Genomic DNA, 23,511 nt, shown 5'->3' with positions numbered 1-23,511 from the left:
TATTTTGAAGTATTCAGAGTTCCCCAATGGTGTTCTAATTCTACAATTGTGGCTTCTGTACATTGTCTTTATAACATTAATGTATCCATCTTCTATATCTATCTTCTTCAGTTCTTCCCAGAGTCTTTCCCTGTCAACTGAGTCATATGCCTTTTCTATGTCTATAAAAACCATTATCACCCTTTTGTTATACTCCCAACTTTTTTCCATCAGTTGACGGATAGAAAATATCAGGTCGATCGTGCTCCTTCCTTTCCTAAACCCATGCTGTTCTTCACTCAGCTCCTTTTCTATCTTTTCACTTATTCGATTTAGTAAAATTCTTTCAAAAATCTTGGCTGTATGACTCATGACGGTTATTCCTCTGTAGTTTTTACAAAGTCTTTTATTGCCTTTCTTGAAGATGGGAACAATGTCTCCTGTTCTCCAGTCGTCAGGTATTTTACTATTTCTCCACACGCTTGATAGTACTCTATACAGCCACTGCATTCCCACTGGACCTGCTGCTCTTATCATGTCCACTGATACTTCATCAGGTCCTGGGGCTTTCCCCCCATTCATCTTCTTCACAGCTTTTTCCATTTCTTCCCGTGTAATTTGTCCTAATTCTGCTTCCCAACTTCTCTCAATTTCTTCATTATTTGTTGTTTCCTCATGTACCTGCTCCTCAGCGTTTAACAGCTTCTTAAAATGCTCTTTCCAGAGATCTTTTATATTCCCTGGATCTTCAATAATGGTACCGTCCTCTGTTTCCATCTTTACTGGTACTTCAGAAGCCTTCCTTTTATTTTTCATCATTTTATAGAACATTTTATTATTGCTCTTCACATCTTCTTCAAGTTTTTTTTGTAAACTCTTCCCATGCCTTTTTCTTTGCTGTTTCCACTATTTCTTTGCACTTCTTCTTTTCCTCTATATATCTTTTATGGTCTTCATCATTTTTAGTTTTCCACCGTTTTCTCCATGCTCCATTTTTTCTTCTAACTTCCCTTTGATTGTGGCACCATACACAATCATTAACCTGGCTCCAGGGAGGTAGGGTGCCCTTCCCTATTCCTCCACTGGGATAATTCCTGCCTGGCGCGTCCACGGTGCGGGGGTGGGCACCCTACACTTCAGTAGGCCGGAGTGCTAGGATGGCTGAATTCAGGCAGGGACCCAATCCCGTGGGGTATAACACGGAACCCATGCCCAGGGTTACGGGTGAAGACCTTAATGGCAGCGACGGTGGGGAAGGAAGACTTCGGAACGGCGTAGCTGGCAGATGAGGCAACCCTCCTTTCTGGGGATTAAATGAGAAGGGAACCACTGCCTTGTGGTGGAGGAGAAACTCCAAAGGCTAAGGGAGACAACCCCAACAGAAAATCCTTCCTTGCGTTAGGCCTAGCAAGCCAGTAGGAAAGTCTTCATATATTGCTTTCAAAACACAGACGAGCCTCAGAACGAACCACTCAGGATTTGACCCCACTGCTTCTTCAAGTGCTGGTGCAAATGATGGGAGACCTGATGATATTCATCAGTACAAGAAGATGAAACCAACTGGACTAAAAAATAACCTAAATATTGGCACCCTTAATATATTAACCCTCAATGGAAAAATGGAAGAAATGACAGATGTACTAACTGAGAGGAAGTTAGATATATTGGGATTAAGCGAAACAAAGTGGAAGGGAAAAGGTGAGAAGAATTTGAGAGGAGGAGGAAAACTGTACTGGAGTGGGAATAACAGGTATGGAAGAAATGGTGTGGCAGTGATGGTGAATAAGAATGTACAAAGCTGTATTGAAAATGTGAGATATATATCAGACAGGATCATAATCTTAAACCTGAGATTCCAAAAAGAAACACTAAAAGTAATCCAGATTTATGCACCTCAAGTGGGATGTAGCGAAGAAGAGGAGATGGACTTTGAAAATGTGTTAGAAAACCATATAGAGAGTGCTAATATAGTGATGGGAGATTTTAATGCACGGGTAGGCAAAGACAGAAAGGGATTTGAGCAAGTGTTGGGATGTTTTGGATATGGAGGCAGAAATGAAGAAGGGGAAAGACTCCTGGATTTGTGCCAGAGGAATAGAATGAAAATAGTAAACAGCTGGTTTATGAAGAGAGAAAGTCATGTTATCACCAGATACAGTTGTGATGGAAGAACGAAGAGTGTAATCGATTATATTCTAGTAGATAGGGAATGGGGAGAGAAAGTAACAAATGTGAAGGTAATTCCAAGTGTGAGTGCAGATGGAGACCATAGATTACTGGTGGGACAATGGAAAATGAATCAGTGTGTGAAAAATAGAAAACAGAAGAAAGTGATGAGGATACGGGATTGGAAATTGAAGGAGAGTGAATGTGCTGAGAAGTAAGGGAATTAATAACACAAAAATTTCCAAAAGAAGTTTTCTGTGATGTAGAAAAAGAATTGAGTTGATTCAGAGACACTTTAGTCAAAGCAGCACAAAAAGTATGTGGCAGAACATCTGGAAAGGAAAAAATAAGACAGACAAGTTGGTGGGATGATACCAATCCAAAAATTTCATGGCAGATTAATTTATGGTATACCTTAACCCAAAGAAAGAACTGGTTAATAGAACACATCGTGATATACCAACGAGACATTAGTTTGATAATGGAGAAGAGTGTGAGGGGTAAAACTGTAGAGGGAGGTCAGTGTTTGACTAAAGTAAGGTCAACTACATGTCACATAAGATCTCAATCAATTAATTTACATTTTTTACAGTTATAATTTCCATTTACTCTATAATAAACAGCAGATTAATTCAGGAATACAGGTAAATTTCTAACTCCTCTATGTAAACTATCAGAGTTGGTATGTAATGTTTTCAGGTTGTAGATATGCCAAATCTTTTGGTGGTGTTGTGCTATTAGAATGAAGCAATCATTACATTCATGCTCTGTTAATGCTGCTCACAAAAAAATATTGCACAATTAAAGTTCTCCTCTCCTTGTAAATTAAAAGTGGAACTTACGTGACAATCTGAAAGGTGTTAAGCCATGGGCACTGAGACCATATGCTATAAAGGAACAAATAAGAACTGTAATGGCATTTCTTGAGATTGAAATAAACCATAGTAATCTCCTTATTCTTCTCTGAGATGGAGTTTGGTGTTCAACATTATCTGGACCAACTTTCACATCCTTCAGTTTCTGTTTAAAAGAAAGTAAAAGATTTATCAAAAGGAAAGTTCACTTGCCAAGCATACAAAATTGTGAAACAGAATTGCTTTGAGAGGCAAAATTTTTAAGTGCTGTCAATGGGCACAAATAAACATACTTGAGGCTATCCAACATTTTGGAACTATTAATTCCTTCTTAAGGGAGGAAGGATGTACACATTATGGAAGTTTAGAAAGGAAGGGAAGGTGACTCAGACCTCAAGGCCAAGATGTATGGGACTCACTTGTTTTGAGTCTTCTGTCACCCTCACAATTGGTGCTTTCCTCTCATTCTGGGGTTTGAGTGACCTGCCCTTCATATATAACCTTTCTTAACCTATCCCTCTTTCATCCCCAAGGAATCACTAATGGTTCCAAAACCTAGGATAGCTTCAAGTAGTTTTATATATGTCTACTGGCAGTATTACAAAATTTTGCCTCGTGAACGAAAATATTGACAAGTAATTCTGTCTTATATGACACAAGAACAATATATTTTGTCATAGGACACCACTTTAAAATATTTTAGATCAGTTGGTTGTAAATGTGTATTATGTTGAAGGTGTCACAACGTTTTTAGACTGATCTTTTGTTGTTGATGATTCACAGGTCCCCCAAATGATGTGCACGTCAACAATGTAGCAATAGAGAGATCGCTACCTACCATAAAGAAGACACATTAAGTTGCTGATAGGTGCAATTAAAAGACATTCATGTAGAGCTTTTGGCCACAGCCTTCATCAGAAAAAAAGAGAAACACTTGCCATTCATGTACACAAGGAAGCACACCTCATTTGTACATGACTGACAACTCTGGCAGCTTGGGTCGGAATGCAACTATCACATGGGATGCAAGTAGCAGTCTGAATGGGGCAGGAGAGGGGAAGGGATAGTAGTGCAAGACTAAGGGAGAGACGAACTCTGTCTGACAGACTGTGAACGGACAAGAATCCCAAGACACGCAGTGTCAGGAGGTTGTGGAGCAGGGAGGTGGGGGAAAAAGGAGCAAAAAAGGAGAGGAATGGGGAAAGACGAGTGGATGCATTGTCAGAGGTGGGCAAAAAAAGAGGGTGAGTTGAGAATGGGGAGGAGATGATAGGACAGAGGGGGTGGAAACTGTTGGGTGTAGGGTGTGAGAACAGTATGTTACCATAGGTTGAGGCTGGGATAATTACAGGAGCAGAGAATGTGATGTAAGGATAACTCCCATCTTCACAGTTCAAAAAAGCTGGTGGTGAAGGGAAGGATCCAGATGGCTCACATAGTGATGCAGCCATTGAAATCAAACATGTTATGTGCAGCTGCATGTTGCACCACAGGATGGTCTACTTTGCTCTTGACCACAGTTGAGGGGAGTCATTCATCCTGATGTACAGCTGGTTGGTAGTCATACCAATATAAAAAGCTGTGCAATGATTGCAGCAGAGATGGTAAACGACATGACTGCTTTCACAAGTGACTGCGACACTAATGGGCTAGGATAAACCTGTGACAGGACTGGAATGGGAAGTGCTGAGTGTGTGGACTGGGCAGATCTTACGCCTGTGTCTTGCACAGGGATATGCTCTTTGTGGCAAAGGGTTGGGATTGGGAGTGGTACAGGGATGGATTAGGATGTGGAGGTTGGGTGGGTGATGGAACGCCACTTTAGGAGGGGTGGAAAGGATCTCGAGTAGGATGTCCCTCATTTCAGAGCATGATGATTGGTAATCAAAGCCCTGGCAAAAGATTTGGTTCAGTTGTTCCAGTCCAGAGTGGTACTGGGTGATAAAGATGGCACTTCTTTGTGGCTGGTTCTTGGAGGTGGTAGAAGCATTGGAAATGGCATGGGCTATTTGTTTGCTGTGTGTGAAAGCCTTGTTGGATGCGCCACCATACTGAGCAAGGGAGTTCAAGTCATTGCAGATACACCGTACCCAGGTGGCCAGGCCCATATTGGAGGATTTTTTAGTGTGAAAGGGTTGACAGTTGTCAAATGCAGGTACTGTTGGTGGTTGGTGGATTCAGTGTGGACAGAGGTGACATGGTGTCATCAGAGAGGAGGAAGTCAACATCTAACAAGGTGGCTCACTAGGTTGAAGAGAACCATGTGAAGTGGATGGGAGAGAAGTTGTTGAGGGTATGAAGGAATGAAGATAGGGTGTCCTTGCCATGATTCCAGATCATGAAGATATCATCAATGAACATGAACCATACTAGGGGTTTGTTGTTATGGGAGTCTAGGAAGATCTCCTGTATATGGACCATGGATAGTTTGGTGTAGGAAAGTGCCATGTGGGTGCCCTTGGCTGTCCCACAGATTTGTTTCTATATGTGTGGGTCCTGAAGAGGGGCAACAGCCTTTTCAGTAGTTGCAGGGGCAACAGTCTGGATGATTGACTGATCTGGCATTGTAACATCAACCAAAATGACCTTGCTGTGCTGGTACTGCGAACGGCTGAAAGCAGGGGGTAACTACATCCATAACTTTTCCCGAGGGCATGCAGCTTTATTGTATGATCAAATGATGATGGCGTCCTCTTGGGTAAAATATTATGGGGGTAAAATGGTCCCCCATTTGGATCTCCAGGTAGGGACTCCTCAGGGGGACATCGTTATCAGGATAAACAAAACTGGCGTTCTACGGATTGGAGTGTGGAACATCACATCGCTTAATCAGGCAGGTAGGTTGGAAAATTTAAAAAGGGAAATGGATAGGTTAAAGTTGATATAGTGGTAATTAGTGAAGTTTGGTGGCTGAAGGAACAAGGCTTCTGGTCAGGTGAATGCGGGGCTATAAATACAAAATCAAATAATGGTAATGCAGGAGTAAGTTTAATAATGAAAAAAAAAAATAGGAATGTTGATAAGCTACTATGAACAGCATAGTGAAAAAATTATTGTAACCAACATAGACATGAAGCTCACATCTACCACAGTAGTACAAGTTTATATGCCAACTAGATACACAGATGATGAAGAGATTGAAGAAATGTATGTTGTGATAAAAGAAATTATTCAGAAAGTTAAGGGAGGTGAAAATTTAATATTCGTGGGGGATTGGAATTCAATTGTAGGAAAAGGAAGAGAAGGATAAGTAGTTGGTGAATTTGGAGTGAGGGTAAGGAATGAAAGAGGAAGTCACCTGGTAGAATTTTCTGCAGAGTGCAACTTAATCATAGCTAACACTTAGTTTAAGAATCATGAAACAAGGCTGCCTATGTGGAAGAGCCCTAGAGACACTGGTAGGTTTCATATACATTATATAATGGTAAGACAGAGATTTAGGAACCAGGTTTTAAATTGTAAGTCATTTCCTGGGGCAGATGTGGACTCTGGCTACAATTTAATGTTTATGAGCTGTGGAGTAAAACTGAAGAAACTGCAAAAAGGTATAAATTTAAGGAGATGGGATCTGAATGAACTGAAAAAAATCAGAGGTTATAGAGAGTTTCAGAGACAGCATAAGAGAAGGGTTGCAAGGACAGTGTAAATAAAAACACTAGAAGAAGAATGGGTAGCTCTGAGAGATGAAATATTGAAGGCAGTAGAGGATCAAGTAGTTAAAAAGACAAGAGCTAGTAGATATCCATGGGCAACAGAAGAGATACTGAATGTAATTGATGAAAGAAGAAAATATAAAAATGCGGTAAATGAAGCAGGTGAAAAGGAATACAAATATCTCAAAAATGAGACTGACAGGAAGTGCAAAATGACTAAGCAGGGATGGCTAGAGGACAAATGTAAGGATGCAGAAGCATACATCACTATGGGTAAGATAGATACTGCCTACAGGAAAATTAAAAGAGACCTTTGGAGAAAAGAGAACCACCTGTATGAATATCAAGAACTCAGGTGGAAAACCAGTCCTAAGCAAAGAAGGGAAAGCAGAAAGGTGGAAAGAGTGTATAGAGGGTCTTTACAAGGGTAATGTACTTGAGGGCAATATTATGGAAATGAAAGAGGATGTAGATGAAGATGAAATAGGAGATATGATACTGCCTGAGGAATTTGACAGATAATTGAAAGACCTAAGTCAAAACAAGGCCCGGGAGTAGACAACGTTCCATTAGAACTACTCTTACCCTTGGGAGAGGCAGCCATGACAAAACTCTTCCATCTGATGAGCAAGATGTATGAGATAGGAAAAATAACCCTCAGACTTTAAGAAAAATGTAACAATTCCAATCCCAAAGAAAGCAGGTGTTGATAGGAGTGAAAATTACCGAATTATCAGTTTAACAAGTCATGGTTGCAAAATACTAACACGAATTCTTTACAAACGATTGGAAAAACTGGTAGAAGCCAACCTTTGGGAAGATCAGTTTGGATTCCATAGAAATGTTGGAACACATGAGGTGATACTGACCCTATGGCTCATCTTAGAAGATAGGTTAAGGAAAGGCAAACCTAAGTTTCTAACATTTGTACACTTAGAAGGAGCTTTTGACAATGTTGGCTGGAATACTATCTTTCAAATTCTGAAGGTGGCAGGTGTAAAACACAGGGAGCAAAAGTCTATTTGCAATTTGTACAGAAACCAGATGGCAGTTATAAGAATCATGGGGCATGAAAGGGAAGCAGTGATTGAGAAGTACGTGAGACAGGGTTGTAGCCTATCGTCAATGTTATTCAGTCTGCATACTGAGCAAGCAGTAAAGGAAACAAAAGAAACATTTGGAGTAGGAATTAAAATCCATGGAGAAGAAATAAAAACTTTGAAGTTTGTCAACAATATTGAAATTCTATCAGAGACAGCTAAGGACCTGGAAGAGCAGCTTAATGGAATGGACAGTGTCTTGAAAGGAGGATATAAGATGACAATCAACAAAAGCAAAACAAGTGTAATGGCGTGTAGTCGAATTAAATCAAGTGATGGTGAGGGATTTAGATTATGAAATGAGACACTTAAGGTAGTAAATGAGTTTTATTATGTGGGGAGCAAAATAACTGATGATGGTCAAAGTAGAGAGAATATAAAATGTAGACTGGCTATGGCAAGAAAAGTATTTCTGAGGAAGAGAAATTTGTTAACACTGAATACAGATTTAAATGTCAGGAAGTCTATTCTGAAAGTATTTGTATGGAGTGTAGCCATGTACAGAAGTGAAACAGGGATGATAAACAGTGCAGACAAGAAGAGAATAGAAGCTTTCAAAATGTGGTGCAACATAAGAATGCTGAAGATTAGGTGGGTAGATCATGTAACTAATGAAGAAGTACTGAATAGAATTGGGGAGAAGAGAAATTTGTGGCACAACTTGACTAGAAGATGGGATTGGTTGGTAGGACACATTCTGAGGTATCAAGATATCATCAATTTAGTATCGGAGGGAAGCGTGGAGGGTAAAAATCATAGAGGGATACCAATAGATGAATACACTAAGCAGATTCAGAAGGAGGTAGGTTGCAGCAGTTATTCAGAGATGAAGAGGCTTGCAGAGGATGGAGTAGTGTGGGGCACTGTATCAAACCATTTTCTGGACTGAAGACCACAACAACAATAAAATAACGTTCCCTTCAAAAAAGAAGCAGTTGTGGGTTAGGATAAAGTTAGTAAGGTGTATGAGGAATGAGGTAGTGGGTTTGGAGTCTGAAAGACATTGGGAAAGGTAGTGTACAACAGTGGTAAGACCATGTGTGTGAGTGATGTTGATGTATAGGATGAGGGCATCAGCAGTGGTGAATAGGGATCTGAGAGGTAAAGGGGTGGCAAAGGTGGACAGTCAATGAAGGTGGTTGGTGTCTTTGACATGTGAGTCTAGATCACAGGCAAATGGTTGGAAGTGTTGGTCAACAAGGCCCAAAATTCTTTAAGCGTGGGCACAATAATCAGCCACAGTGGGGTATCCAGGACTGTTGGGTATGTGGATTTTGGAAAGCACATAGAAGGTGGGTGTGCAGAGTGTCATAGGGGTGAGGGGGGAAATGGATCCAGGGGAGAGATTCTGGGAAGGGCCTAAGACATTAAGCAGGGATTGGAGGTTATGGTGGATTCCTGGTATGGGATCACACTGGCAGAGACAATGGGTGGAGGAGCCAGATAATTGGAACAGACTTTATGCCAGGTAGTCATTGCGATTCATAACAACAGTGGTGGGACTTTTGTCTGCAGGTAGGATGATTACATCATGATTTGTTTTGAGGTTGTGTATGACTATTCTTTCTTCTATTGAAATGTTAGTGTTCTGAAGAAGGAACCTGGGGAAGTATGGTGAGGCTAAGGTGGAAGCAAGGAATTCTTGGAAGGTGACCAGCAGGCAGCAGGTGGTTAAGTGGTGGAAGGGGGGGGGGGGGGAGTTGGAGGGATTGGCTACAAAGAAGTGCTTCCATTGCAGGTATCAGAAGAAGGAGACTAGGTCTTTGACAAGACCAGCATGGTTGAATTTGGATGTAGGGCTAACGCTGAGACCTTTGGAGAGGACTGAAACTTCTGTGGAGCTGAGGGTTTTGGTGGAAAGGTTAACAATGGTGTTATGGGAATGTTTTGCCTCTGGATGCAGTGGAGAGTTGGTAAAGAGTTTTGGGGGACGTTGAAGTTGAAAAGATCAGCTAGGCAGGGTTTATGTGCTATGGAGGGTGGACGAGGCTTTGTCAACTATTCTTCTAAACTTGAGTAACAGTCTAGAGCTAAATGTTTCAAGTACTCATTGAAGCATTACAATGATGCCATTTTATCTATTTTTCTAAACATGTAATTGTCTGTATTTGTTTTAGCTCCACTTTATAGTTTGGTAACCATTGTTGCAGCAACTGTCTCATAGGAACTGATAGTATTTTCAGTGTTGACATTCTCAAAGAGAACAAACCTATTTGGTTTCATTAAATCTAACATATTTCTGCCATGAGTAGGCTCCCAAACTAACTGTTGTAAGTAGCTTTCATAAAAGCATTTAATTTTGTTTTGCAGGTTGTCTTCTCGTGCCCACCTCTTACAAAACTGTAAGCATCCTAATCAGTTCCTCCAATTACAACAGCATGATTGAGGAATACTTGTATTAGTGAGCTGGGGGTTTCTAAAGTTTTTGGTTACGCCTGGGAGTGAATCTTGTGGTTGATAGAAGGACTCAGTTGTAAGGTATGCTCAATAAGATCTTATACTATTAATAGAGACTGAACACTTTTCCAAACCACAACCTATGTCTGTAGGTCATATTCTCAAGCCATAAAATATGCCCAGAACTTTCCTAATAGATCCAGATTATGTTCTAGACTGGAACTCAACTCCAGAGAAGGAAACTACAATCTGCAGTGAAGTGCAGAACTGTGATTCAGGGTAAAACTTTGAAACATTATGTGATGTCAATAATTGTGAGTTGGCTGATAGTAGTTCGTGTGAAGAAACTGTTTACCCTTAACATATTTTTGAGAAGCTTATGATACATATTAACTGTAGAAACTGAGAGCAAAATGGTGAAAGTTCTGGACCTGCAAAATCATAAAACCACATGACAGTTAGTTACATAAATGTGATGTTTGGGTCATTTTTATGAAAGACAAATTATGCATTTAATGCAGCCAGAATTAATTAATGGAATTTGGATTAATATCTTGCATGATTCAAGACTGAGAGAAACTTTTCACTCATGCTAGCAACCTAACATCTGTCCCTCAGTGTATCCATGTAACTGTTTCCTTTCAAACGGCAGAAAATTCAGGATGGAAAGTTACAACAATAGAGAAGTGGCCAAAACAAACAAGCTCTCTGTCCACATGAATGGCCATTGACAAACTGTGGCCAAAAAACAAGTGGACCACCCTGTTCTGAACATGCTGCCAAACAGGATATCCCTCATCTCAATGACTGCTTCACAGCCTGTGCCACATAGATCCTTCCCACCAACACCAGCTTTTCTGAATTGCGCAGGTGGGAACTTTCTCTGCCATACATCCTATGTTCCCATAACCCTCCTGGCCTCAACCCTCATTAGCTGCTGTCCTCACCCATCCAGCCCCCTTCCTGTTCCAATTCCAGTATTACGCAGCCACATTTCACTACCACACCTAGTCTTTTAATTTCTTTTTATTTCTCTCCTTTCTGCTATTTATCCCCCACCTCCCCACCTTATCTCCTGCCCTCTGTCTAAACTGCTGCACTTACTGTCCACTGCTCCCACCATACTATCTCTCCCCCACCCCACCCCAGCCTCCTCCTTACCCCCACCCATTTGCCACTCCCATCATGCACTGGTGCTGCTGCTCACAGTGCGGTTTCAGTTGCCTGAGACTGCAGATGTGTGTAAAAGTTGTGTTTCTGTGAGTATGTGCGTGCATATGTATGTGCCTCTATTGCTGACAAAGGCCTTAATGGCTGAAAGCTATAATTGTGTGAATCTTTTTGTTGTGCCTATCGTGACTCAGCATCTCCACTATATGGTAAGCAACAACTTTCCTTCTCTAATATTGTAACTGTTTCCTTTCTGACTCTGCTGCGTGGGATTAGCCAAGCGGTCTAAGGCGCTGCAGTCATGGACTGTGCAGCTGGTCCCGGCGAAGGTTCAAATCCTCCCTCGGGCATGGTTGTGAGTCTTTGTCCTAAGGATAATTTAGATTAAGTAGTGTGTAAACTTAGTGACTGTTGACCTTAGCAGTTAAGTCCCATAAGATTTCACACACATTTGAACCTTTCTGACTCTTGTGCCTAATACATACATTTTTCCCATATTTTCAGTAAGATACGCAACATGTTGTTGTTGTTGTGGTCTTCAGTCCAGAGACTGGTTTGATGCAGCTCTCCATGCTACTCTATCCTTTGCAATCTTCTTCATCTCTCAGTACCTACTGCAACCTACATCCTTCTTAATCTGCATAGTGTATTCATCTCTTGGTCTCCCTCTATGATTTTTACCCTCCACGCTGCCCTCCAATACTAAATTGGTGATCCCTTGATGCCTCAGAACATGTCCTACCAACCAAATCCTTCTTATAGTCAAGTTGTGCCACAAACTCCTCTTCTTCCCAATTCTATTCAATACCTCCTCATTAGTTATGTGATCTACCCATCTAATCTTCAGCATTCTTCTATAGCACCACATTTCAAAAGCTTCTATTCTCTTCCTGTCCAAACTGTTTATCGTCCATGTTTCACTTCCATACATGGCTACACTCCATACAAATACTTTCAGGAACGACTTCCTGACACTTAAATCTATACTTGATATTAACAAATTTCTCTTCTTCAGAAACACTTTCCTTGCCATTGCCAGTCTACATTTTATATCCTCTCTACTTCGACCATCATCAGTTATTTTGCTCCCCAAATAGCAAAACTCTTTTACTACTTTAAGTGTCTCATTTCCTAATCTAATTCCCTCAGCATCACCCAACTTAATTCGACTACATTCCATTATCCTCATTTTGATTTTGTTGATGTTCATCTTAAATCCTCCTTTAAAGACACTGTCCATTCCGTTCGATCGCTCTTCCAAGTCCTTTGCTGTCTCTGACAGAATTACAACATCATCGGCCAACCTCAAATTTTTTATTTCTTCTCCATGGATTTTAATACCTACTCTGAATTTTTCTTTTGTTTCCTTTACTGCTTGCTCAATATACAGATTAAATAACTTTGGGGATAGGCTCCAACCCTGTCTCACTCCCTTCCCAACCTTTGCTTCCCTTTCATGTCCCTCGACTCTTGCAACTGCAATCTGGTTTCTGTACTAATTGTAAATAGCTTTTCGCTCCCTGTATTTTACCCCCGCCACCTTCAGAATTTGAAATAGAGTATTCCAGTCAACATTGTTAAAAGCTTTCTCTATGCTAGAAACATAGATTTGCCTGTCCTTCATCTATCTTCTAAGATAAGTCATAGGGTCTGTATTGCCACCCCTGTTCCAATATTTCCACGAAATCCAAACTGATCTTCCCCGAGGTCAGCTTCTAACAGTTTTTCAATTCGTTTGTAAAGAATTTGCGTTAGTATTTTGCAGCTGTGACTTATTAAACTGATAGTTCAGTAATTTTCACGTCTGTCAACACCTGCTTTCTTTGGGATTGTAATTGTTATATTCTTCTTGAAGTCTGAGGGTATTTCGCCTGTCTCATACATCTTGCTCACCAGATAGTAGAGTTTTGTCAGGAATGGTTCTCCCAAGGCTGTCAGTAGTTCTAATGGAATGTTGTCTACTCCCAGGGCCTTGTTTTGACTCAGGTCTTTCAGTGATCTGTCAAACTCTTCACACAATATCATATCTCCCATTTCATCTCCATCTACATCATCTTCCATTTCCATAATATTGTCCTCAAGTACATTGCCCTTGTATAGACCCTCTATATACTCCTTCCACCTTTCTGCTTTCCCTTCTTTGCTCAGAACTGGGTTTCCATCTGAGCTCTTGATATTCATACATGTGGCTCTCTTTTCTCCAATGGTCTCTTTAATTTTTCTGTAGGAAGTATCTTTCTTACCCCTAGTGAGATAAGCCTCTACATCCTTACATTTGTCCTCTAGCCATCCCTGCTTAGCCATTTTGCACTTCCTGTCGATCTCATTTTTGAGACATCTGTATTCCTTTTTGCCTGCTTCATTTACTGCATTTTTATATTTTCTCCTTTCATCAATTAAATTCAATATTTCTTCTGTTACCCAAGGATTTCTACTAGCCCTCATCTTTGTACCCACTTGATCCTCTGGTGCCTTCACTACTTCATCCCTCAAAGCTACCCATTCTTCTTCTACTGTATTTCTTCCCCCATTCCTGTCAATTGTTCCCTTATACTCTCCCTGAAACTCTGTACAGCCTCTGCTTTAGTCAGTTAATCCAGGTCCCATCTCCTTAAATTCCAACCTTTTTGCAGTTTCTTCAGTTTTAATCTACAGTTCCCAACCAACAGATTGTGGCCAGAGTCCACATCTGCCCCTGGAAATGTCTTACAATTTAAAACCTGGTTTCTAAATCTCTGTCTTACCATTATATAGTCTATCTGAAACCTTCTAGTATCTCCAGGGTTCTTCCATGCATACAACCTTCTTTCATGATGAGATTTTCACTCTGCAGCAGAGTGTGCACTGATATGAAACTTCCTGGCAGATTAAAACTGTGTGCCAGACCGAGACTCGAACTCGGGACCTTTGCCTTTCGCGGGCAAGTGCTCTACTATCTGAGCTACTCTAGCATGACTCACGCCCTGTCCTCACAGCTTTACTTCTGCCAGTACCTCATCTGCTACTTTCCAAACTTCACAGAAGCTCTCTTGCAGACCCTGCAGAACTAGCAATCCTGAAAGAAAGGATATTGTGGAGACATGGCTGAGCCACAGCCTGGGGGATGTTTCCTGGCAGATTAAAACTTTTAAGTTTTAATCTGCCAGGAAGTTCCATATCAGTGCACACCCTGCTGCATAGTGAAAATCTCATTCTCGAAACATCCCCCAGGCTGTGGTTCAGCCATGTCTCTGCAATATCCTTTCTTTCAGGATTGCTAGTTCTGCAGGGTCCGCAGGAGAGCTTCTGTAAAGTTTGGAAAGTAGGCGACAAGGTTCTGGCAGAAGTAAAGCTGTGAGGACAGGGCATGAGTCGTGCTTAAGTAGCTCAGATGGTAGAGCATTTGCCCGCAAAAGGCAAAGGTCCTGAGTTTGAGTCTCGGTTCGGCACACAGTTTTATTCTGCCAGGAAGTTTCATATTCTTTCATGATTCTTGAACCAAGTGTTAGCTATGATTAAGTTATGCTCTGTGCAAAATTCTACCAGGTGTCTTCCTCTTTCATTTCTTACCCCCAATCCATATTCACCTACAATGTTTCCTTCTCTCCCTTTTCCTACTATCGAATTCCAGTCACCCATGACTATTAATTTTTCATCTCCCTTCACTATCTGAATAATTTCTTTTATTTCATCATACATTTCATCAATTTCTTTGTCATCTGCAGAGATAATCGGCATATAAACTTGTAGTAGGCATGGGTTTCGTGTCTATCTTGGCCGCAATAATACGTTCACTATGCTGTTTGTAGTAGCTTACCCACACTCCTATCTTTTTATTCATTATTAAACCTCCTCCTGCTTTACCCCTATTTGATTTTGTATTTATAACCCTGTATTCACCTGACCAAAAGTCCTGTTCCTCCTGCCACCCAACTTTACTAATTCCCACTATATCTAGCTTTAACCTACCCATTTCCCTTTTTAAATTTTCTAACCTACCTGCCTGATTAACGGATCTGATATTCCACACTCCGATTCGTAGAACACCAGTTTTCTTTCTCCTGAAAACGACATCCTCTTGAGTAGTCCCCACCTGGATATCCGAATGGGGGACTATTTTACCTCCATAATATTTTACCCAAAATGATGCCATCATCAATTAACCATACAGTAAAGCTGCATGCCCTCTGGAGAAATTACGGCTGTAGTTTCCCCTTGGTTTCAGCCATTTGCAGTACCAGCACAGCAAGCCCATTTTGGTTAGTGTTACAAGCCCAGATCAGTCAATCATCCAGACTGTTGCCGCTGCAACTACTGAAAAGGCTGCGCTGCTGCCCCTCTTCAGGAACCACACGTTTGTCTGGTCTCTCAACAGAAACCCCTCCGTTTTGGTTGCACCTATGGTACGGCTATCTATATTGCTGAGGCATGCAGGCCTCCCCACCAACGGCAAGGTCCATGGTTCATGGGGAGAGGATACGCAACATGTGTAATCAAAATATCACTTTCTGGCGTTCCCATTCAGCTTTCCGTATTACCTTACAACACTTGTATAATTTAAGAATGATAATTTCATTTACTTGTGATGCAATTCATGGTAATTGTGACACACAAGAAGATGACAAAAACTAAACTGGAAAATTAGTGTAATTTTAAATATTTATTCAACCATAAACAATTAGTGATAAATTACTTGCCAAACAATATTATTACTAATTAGATGCAGCTGAGTGAGAGTTTAATACTCCATTAATTACAAAACAATCATGGCCTTGCCTCCAATTGTAATAAGATTTAAACCAAAATTGGAAAATGAAACAATAGACCTTTAGGAATTGTTCTTACCCTTAATAAAAGAAGAAATACAATGCATGATATTCCAACCAGACAGTCATAAGGATTCGTTTGTGGCAGGTGTAAATACAGCTGCCTAAGGTTGTCAATAAAGTTTTGTGATTTGAATCTCACTCCCATGATACCTTTTATCTGTGCAACAATTATTATTACAGATGTTGCTGATGTGAATCCAGACATAACAGGTGCTGAAATGAAACCCACAAGGAAACCTGAAACACATCGTAAGAAGATATATTACTTCATACCAACAGACTAAACTTGGCATTTAGCCTTAAGTTACTCAAGTAGTGGAGTCTTCCCATGTCATAAATGTGGAATAAAGGAAGATTATTCACTTGAAAGTATAAGTTAGTATTACTAATAATGTTACTTATTATGAGCAGCAGAACACTCAGTTATTTATCACAAAACAGTTATTCTGCTTATATATTGATTAAGTCATGGAAAATAAAGTTTAACATAACTGTAAAATTTTCTGCTAGATTGATTATTGGAATGCAAATACCAATGTGAAAAAAGAAAGAGAGGTAGAAGGAGAGGGAGAGAGAGGGGAAGAGGGAGAGCGAGAAGAACTGGTGGTAAGTTTCTATGGGACCAAACTGCTGAGGTCATTGGTCCCTAGGCTTATACACTACTTAAACTAACTTTAACTTAAGCTAAGGACAACACATACCCATGCCTGAGAGAGGACTCAAATCTTCGACAGGGTGAGCCGCGCGAACTGTGGCAAGATGCCTTAGACTCTGTGGCTACCCTGTGCGGTGGGAGAGGGAGAGGGAGAGGAAGAGAGAGAGGAGAGAGAGAGGGGGGGGGAGGAAGAGAGAGAGAAAGAGAGAGAGGAGAGTATGCTCATATGGATTTCAGTACATCTGCATTTGTGTTTTAATATGTAAGTGTTCTAAATAAGAATGTATATTTGAAAACTAAGCTTTTTTCTGTTTTATTGTATGGCTCTTTCAAAGAAACTTAAATTTTATGGCACTGAATGCATAAACAATAACTAGTTTATTTTGCATTTGAGTAATAGGAAGGAGTGCATCATGTGAGACAATTTAGTTAGTATCTATAATGTATTGTCAATATCAGTGTGTCATAGTGCTCACTACAGGTCCCATTTCCTCCATCACCATTCATGACTTAATATATATACGTGTGTGTTTGTGTGTGTGTGGGTGGGTGGGTGTTGTGTTGCATTGTGTGTGGAGAGAGATGGAGGGGGCAATGGGAAGTGAGTGTAGCATAATTAATCATTTTAAAGACAGATTAAATATAAAGTAACTTTGAATTAAAACCTCTTTTGTACATGGTCAGCCTTCAAAAAGAAAATATGTTTTTGTAAAGTGGTTGGCATGTTCTACACTACAATCAAATGTGAAATGTCACAAGTATGATGGAAATAATCAGCTTCTTAACTAATTAAAACTCTGTAGCACCAATACAAATAATAACACATGTCATCTGACAGTGATATTACAAAATTACACAGAAACCAGTCTAAAAAAGGTGCCCATGTGAAGTGTCCAGTTTTTGACCAATTTCAATAATCTCCATTTTATCCTAAGTTTCACAGTCTGTAATGAAATGCCCCATATTAAGATACTGTAAGACAATAAACTCCACCAGGCCACACAGCATGGTTTTCAAAAGGGAAAAACAATTACTACAGCAGCACTGGCCTTACAAAAATAAGATAGCGGTCTGACATTCTGTAACCTCAGCAAATCATTTGACTGCATCTTGCAGAAGATACTACTTAATAAGTTAAAGTATTATGGCATAGGAGGTGTTGTCCAGTCAAATCTTCAATCTTATCTTGACATCTGGAGGCAGGTAACATCAGTCCATGGAGCAATCTCCCAAGAAAAACAAGTAGAGCATAGCATACCTCAGGGATCATAGGACCTACCCTGACCGTATCTGTGTCAGTGATAAATATTGCAGATCATTACAGCCACATGTTACAATTTTCTGATGACACCACCCTTTTTACCAAAGGAAGAAGTGCCACACAACCTCTGTTAACAACAGTTACACTCTTTGAAAACATCAAAAAGTGGTTCACAAAAATAAAATGAAAATGGATGAAAAAAAAAAAAAAACACACACACACACACACACAGTGTCTAATATGCAGCCTCAACAGCTCTGGTGTGGGGCTAGATAACAAGGAGGCTGTTAACCGGCTGGGCTTCATGACAGACAGAAAACTACCAGTAAATGCTAATTGAAACTTCTGTGTGTAAAAACAATGAAACTTTAGTGCTTAGAAACAGTCAATCACAATTGCATGAAAACTTTATTGTGCACACTGCTGAAAATTTATTGAACACGCCAGTTGGAGCCAAAAAGTTTGGAAATGAATCGCATAAAGTAAATAGACCATTGCTTATTGATCCCCTGAGTGCGAAAATTGGAAAACATGAGAAGATCTGTGTATTAGGAGATAGTCACGCCCAGGGAATTTCCGAAGTGTTAACAGGAAAATACAACTTCAGGGCATCTGGATTCATGAAACCTGGAGCCCCATCACAAGAACTAACAAACCTAACAAAATCTACTGAAGTAACCAGCTTGACTAAGAATGATTTTGTTGTTTTGCTCGGAGGAGCTAATAAAGTTTATAGAAATGAACCATACAAGTCTATCACAGAACTGAGAAATTGTCTGAATAATTTAACTCATACAAATGTTCTCTTTGTGAATTCCCACAGCATCATGACCTACCGAGTTGGTCATGCATAAACTGTGAAATTAGTGTCACTAATAAGAGTTTCACAGAAATATGTACTCATTTCCAGAATGTTGATGTTATAGACACAAACATTTTAGAGCAAAGGTTCTATACATCTCATGGCCTTCATTTAAATGCATCAGGAAAAGAGGTTCTTGCTGATGAAATATTTACTAGTACCTTGCCTGAGAATGAAGAAACCAGGACAAGTAGCAATCTAAGGCAAATTACAAAATGTATTTGGCGAGCAGCAAGCAGTAAAGCTCCCAATCAGTTGCAAATTACGAAGTGGTTTAAGCCCAGTAGGCCAGAAATGAACAATCAAATCACAAAACAGCCTCAAATTATGAAATAGTTCAAGCCAAAAAGAATGGTGGTGAATGAAGCACAAATTTTGCTGGCTCCAAAAATAACTTCACCACTTGATCACCACCAAGAAGCAGAAGCCAAACTCTGAAAACACACCAAGAATTTTTTAGGCATAATGTCACCTGTAGAAGAAAAAGAAGCAAAAGAAGTTCCACCAACAACAGAAGAAAATACAACAGCCAAGCGGACTGCACATGGAACAGCAATCAGACGGAAAGTAGTACACCCACTACATCTGAATGATTTTTGAACTACAGATACAAAGAACAAGAAGCACCCAAGATAAGTGACACCTCTACAAACAAGTCTAACCTGTCCATCTTTCATCAAAACATTAGGGGACTTAGCAGAAAAGTAGATCAGCTGTCAGTTAATATAAATGACAGAAATTGTATAAACAATGCTCAAATATTATGCTTTCCAGAACATCATATCACAAAGGGCATTAAATTATTACATTTAGATTCTAACTACAACATTGCAAGCTACTACTCTAGAGACAACAAAGAAAGAGGTGGTGTAGCCATTTTTATTAAAAATAATGTCATATATAGATCTATAGATGTAAGTAAACACTGTGTAGAACAACTATTTGAAGCCTGTGCAATAGAAATTACAGTAGATAGCTCCCCAGTAATAGTATTGGCAATGTACAGGGCACCTGGAACTAACTTTAGGGCCTCTCTGGTTATCTACTTTATTTTCCAAAAATAAGGAAATAATCATTCTTGGGGATTTTAATATAAACTTTTTAACTGAAAGCAACAAGAAAGTAGAGCTCCAGCATCTGATGAATTCATATAATGTTATTCCAGTAGTTGACTCTCCAACCAGAATCACACCTGAGAGTCAGTCTTTGATAGACAATATTTTTATAGATTTAAGTAGGCACCATTGCTTCACTGTCACCCCTGTATTGAATGGTCTGTCTGACCATGATGGACAGCTCCTCACTCTGCATGACAGTACACCCCTCAAGAAACTAATCCCCACCTAGAAATCTATTAGGGTAATGACTAGTGAGTCACTAGAAGTCTTTAAACACAAAAAAATGTACTGTAAGATACTAAAGAAGGTATTACAAAAATCAAAAGCATTGTATTATGATCAAGAAATTGACAACTCTCATAACAAAATTAAGATTATCTGGAACATTATTAGAAGGGAGACAGGGAAAACCATTAGAACTTCTGAATAACTCAAAATTAAACATGAAGGTAATCTAGTACACGACCCTGATAACATAGCCAATATTTTCAACAACCACTTCTTGTCAGTTTCAGAACAAATAGGATGCAAGAGCTCTGTCAATGAAGTTTTGAGTCATATGCAAAAGACTATACCCAAACATACAGGTAAAATTCACATTAGACGTGTCACAGCATCTGAAATTAAAAGAACAATCATCTCCCTCAAGAATTCTTATTCCACTGGGGTAGATAATATCTCTAATAATTTACTAAAACAGTGCTGTGCTGACATTAGTGATGTACTTGGCCAAATTAAGTTAAATAATGATAAAATTGAAAATGTAAATGCAACAAAATTTTTGGGTCTATGGGTCCAACAAAATTTAAATTGGGACACACATATAAACAACTTATCAAAGAAACTCTCATCATTGTGCTATGGACTAAGAATACTAAAATCTACTACAAGTAAACCCACACTAATGCAAGCATACCATGCGCAGTTCCACTCATTGCTCCGCTATGGAATCATCTTTTGGGGAAATTCAACTCACAGTACAAATATATTTAAACTACAAAAAAGAGCACTGAGGATAATCTGTGGCCTCAAAAAGCTGGAATCCTGTAAATGTCAATTTATAAAACTTAATGTTCTAAGCATCCCATCCCTATTCATTCAAGAAACAATCCTATTCACTAGGGAATACCTCTCAAGAACAGGCAAATTAATCCAAAACAATGATATACACGCTCATTATACCATAGGGCAATCTAATATCCATCAATTTTTTTCAAGGACATCATCATACCAAAAATATATAACTCATCTGGGTGTCGTATTACACAATAAAATTTCAGAACAAATAAAAACTGCTCCAGATCCAATATTTAAAAATAAACTAAAGGCATTTCTGACAAAGCACTGTTTCTATTCAGTACAAGAATTCCTGGAAATGAAAAATTATAAAGTTCCTTTGTAAAATACTGTGATTAGAGTAAAACATTCTGTAGGCAAAATAATAACCTAATTTCTACTATACACAACTATGTTTCAGTTTCACTTCCCAAAATTTTTCAACTCACTTTTTGAATGTACAAGTACACATTCTATTAGTATTAAAACTTAATTGTCTGTGGAATCTCAATGTTAATTTCATGTTTAATGTAGTTTTTTAAATGACATTGTCCTTCTGTTGTGTTTCCAGTTGACATTTTCACTATTCTGTAACCTCAGTGATTATTTGTGTAAATTTAAAGTAGCACTACATTGCCTACATGTTTCTTAGTTCCCCATGTAAATTGTTTGTATTCTCTGTATGTGAAGTTACTATATTCATCAATGAACAATTCTGTGTACATTTTTAAAATGATATTTGTTAAGAAAAATGACTTGTCCTATATCATGTGTACTTTGTACAATATGTGATCCACAGGATAAATAAATAAATAGAAATACAAATACAATACAAATTTTTAATGCATCCTTACAACAAGGAACTGTGCCTGACAGACTCAAATATGCAGTTGTAAAACCCCATTTCAAGAATGACGACAAAATCGAAGTCACAAATTACGGGCCAATTTCCCTTCTAATGGCCTTTTCTAAGATACTGGAAAAGCTTGTGGCGTCAATAGGTCATATCAACCATGAAAAACATAATCTTTGACTTTAGATTGCTAATCTGAGCCGCCATCTTAATTCATTCAGTTCGCATTTGTATCTCCTGTCATGTATACGTGTCCGATTACTGCAAATATATACACTTATGCGCAGATATTTGTGAGACAGTTTGTTCAGTATACCTCTACATGCATCTCGATCCCATAAGCTTATGTATTTGAGAATTTTGAAACGTCTAAATAAATATAACATTCCCAGCAAAAGTCAATTTGGATTCCAGAAGGGACGGTCAACTATACAAGCAATTTATGCTTTCACAAATAAAGTTCTAGAATCAATTAATGACAAAATGGTAACAATTGGATTATTTTGTGACTTGTCAAAATCCTATTACAGAAAGCAGACCTATTAGGAATAGGTGGCTTATCAAATAAGTGGTTAGAATCATACCTCAAAGGTAGGAAGCAGTAGTAGTAGATAGAACCAATGAGATCCACAGTGGCCTGGATTCATTTGAATGGAGAACCATTAAATGTGAAGTGCTTGAAGGATCCATTCTTGGTCCTCTACTATTCCTCATATTTATAAATGACCTACTTCAATGTGCAATGTTAAAGTGCTTTTTTGCCATTTTTGCAGGTGACACCAACATGTGACTGATGGTCATACATGTGAAGATCATCAAGGATCTGTTAAGAATATTCTTACTGATTTAGTGAAATGGTTTAGCTTCAATGGACTCTCATTGAACTTTAATAAGACTAATTATATTCAGTTCACTGCAACTACTAAAAAGGAGAAGGAATTAACTGTGAAATGTGGAACAGAGTCAATATAAAGAGTTGAATCAAAAAGGTAAACAGTAAACTGGTCTCATCATATAATAAATCTTCAGAAGAGACTCAGCTCATCAATTTTTGCCCTACGTGTTCTCTCCGAGAGCAGAAACATACGCACAATGAAAGTAGCTTACTATGGATATTTCCACTCTCTGATAACATATGGTATTATATTTTGGGGAAACCAAATACTAGCAAAGAAAATACTCTTGGCCCAGAAACATGTTATAAGAATAATGAGTGGTGTAGACTCCAGATGTAGTTGTAGAAACCTTTTCCAGAGACTAAAAATTCTTACTGTCACGTCCCAGTACATATTTTCTCATATGAGGTTCATCAGCAAAAATGCTGAGTTTCATTAAAGAAATAGTGAATACCATGGATATGATACTAGGAGAAAGCATGATTTCCACAATGAATGTAAAAACATGACCATGGTGCAAAAGGGTGTGCAGTTCTCTGGTGCAAAGGTTTTAATGCTCTCCCTCCAGATATTAAAAACAAATTTAATAACCATTCCTCCTTTATGGGGCATCTGAAGCAACTTCTACTGGAAAAGTCATTTTACAGTTTAGAAGAGTGTTTTAGCCACAATGAAAAAACCAC

The 23,511-nt window shown here is 39.1% G+C and overlaps 1 protein-coding gene across 1 annotated transcript in view; it reads right to left on the bottom strand.

The window, feature by feature from the left end:
* Nucleotides 1-23,511, bottom strand: part of LOC126148978 (sodium-independent sulfate anion transporter) — a 116,972-nt gene that overhangs the window by 30,246 nt on the left and 63,215 nt on the right. The window contains exons 4-5 of the mRNA XM_049915786.1: nt 16,144-16,364; nt 2,988-3,165 (exon numbers count right to left, since the gene is read on the bottom strand). Coding sequence (XP_049771743.1) covers nt 2,988-3,165; nt 16,144-16,364 — 399 coding nt within the window. The remainder of the gene's footprint in view (nt 1-2,987; nt 3,166-16,143; nt 16,365-23,511) is intronic.

This window comes from Schistocerca cancellata, chromosome 2 (assembly GCF_023864275.1).
Source record: "Schistocerca cancellata isolate TAMUIC-IGC-003103 chromosome 2, iqSchCanc2.1, whole genome shotgun sequence".
Lineage (NCBI taxonomy): Eukaryota > Metazoa > Arthropoda > Insecta > Orthoptera > Acrididae > Schistocerca > Schistocerca cancellata.
The sequence above is the reverse complement of the archived record's forward strand: the minus strand, read 5'-3'. Positions and strand labels throughout refer to the sequence as shown.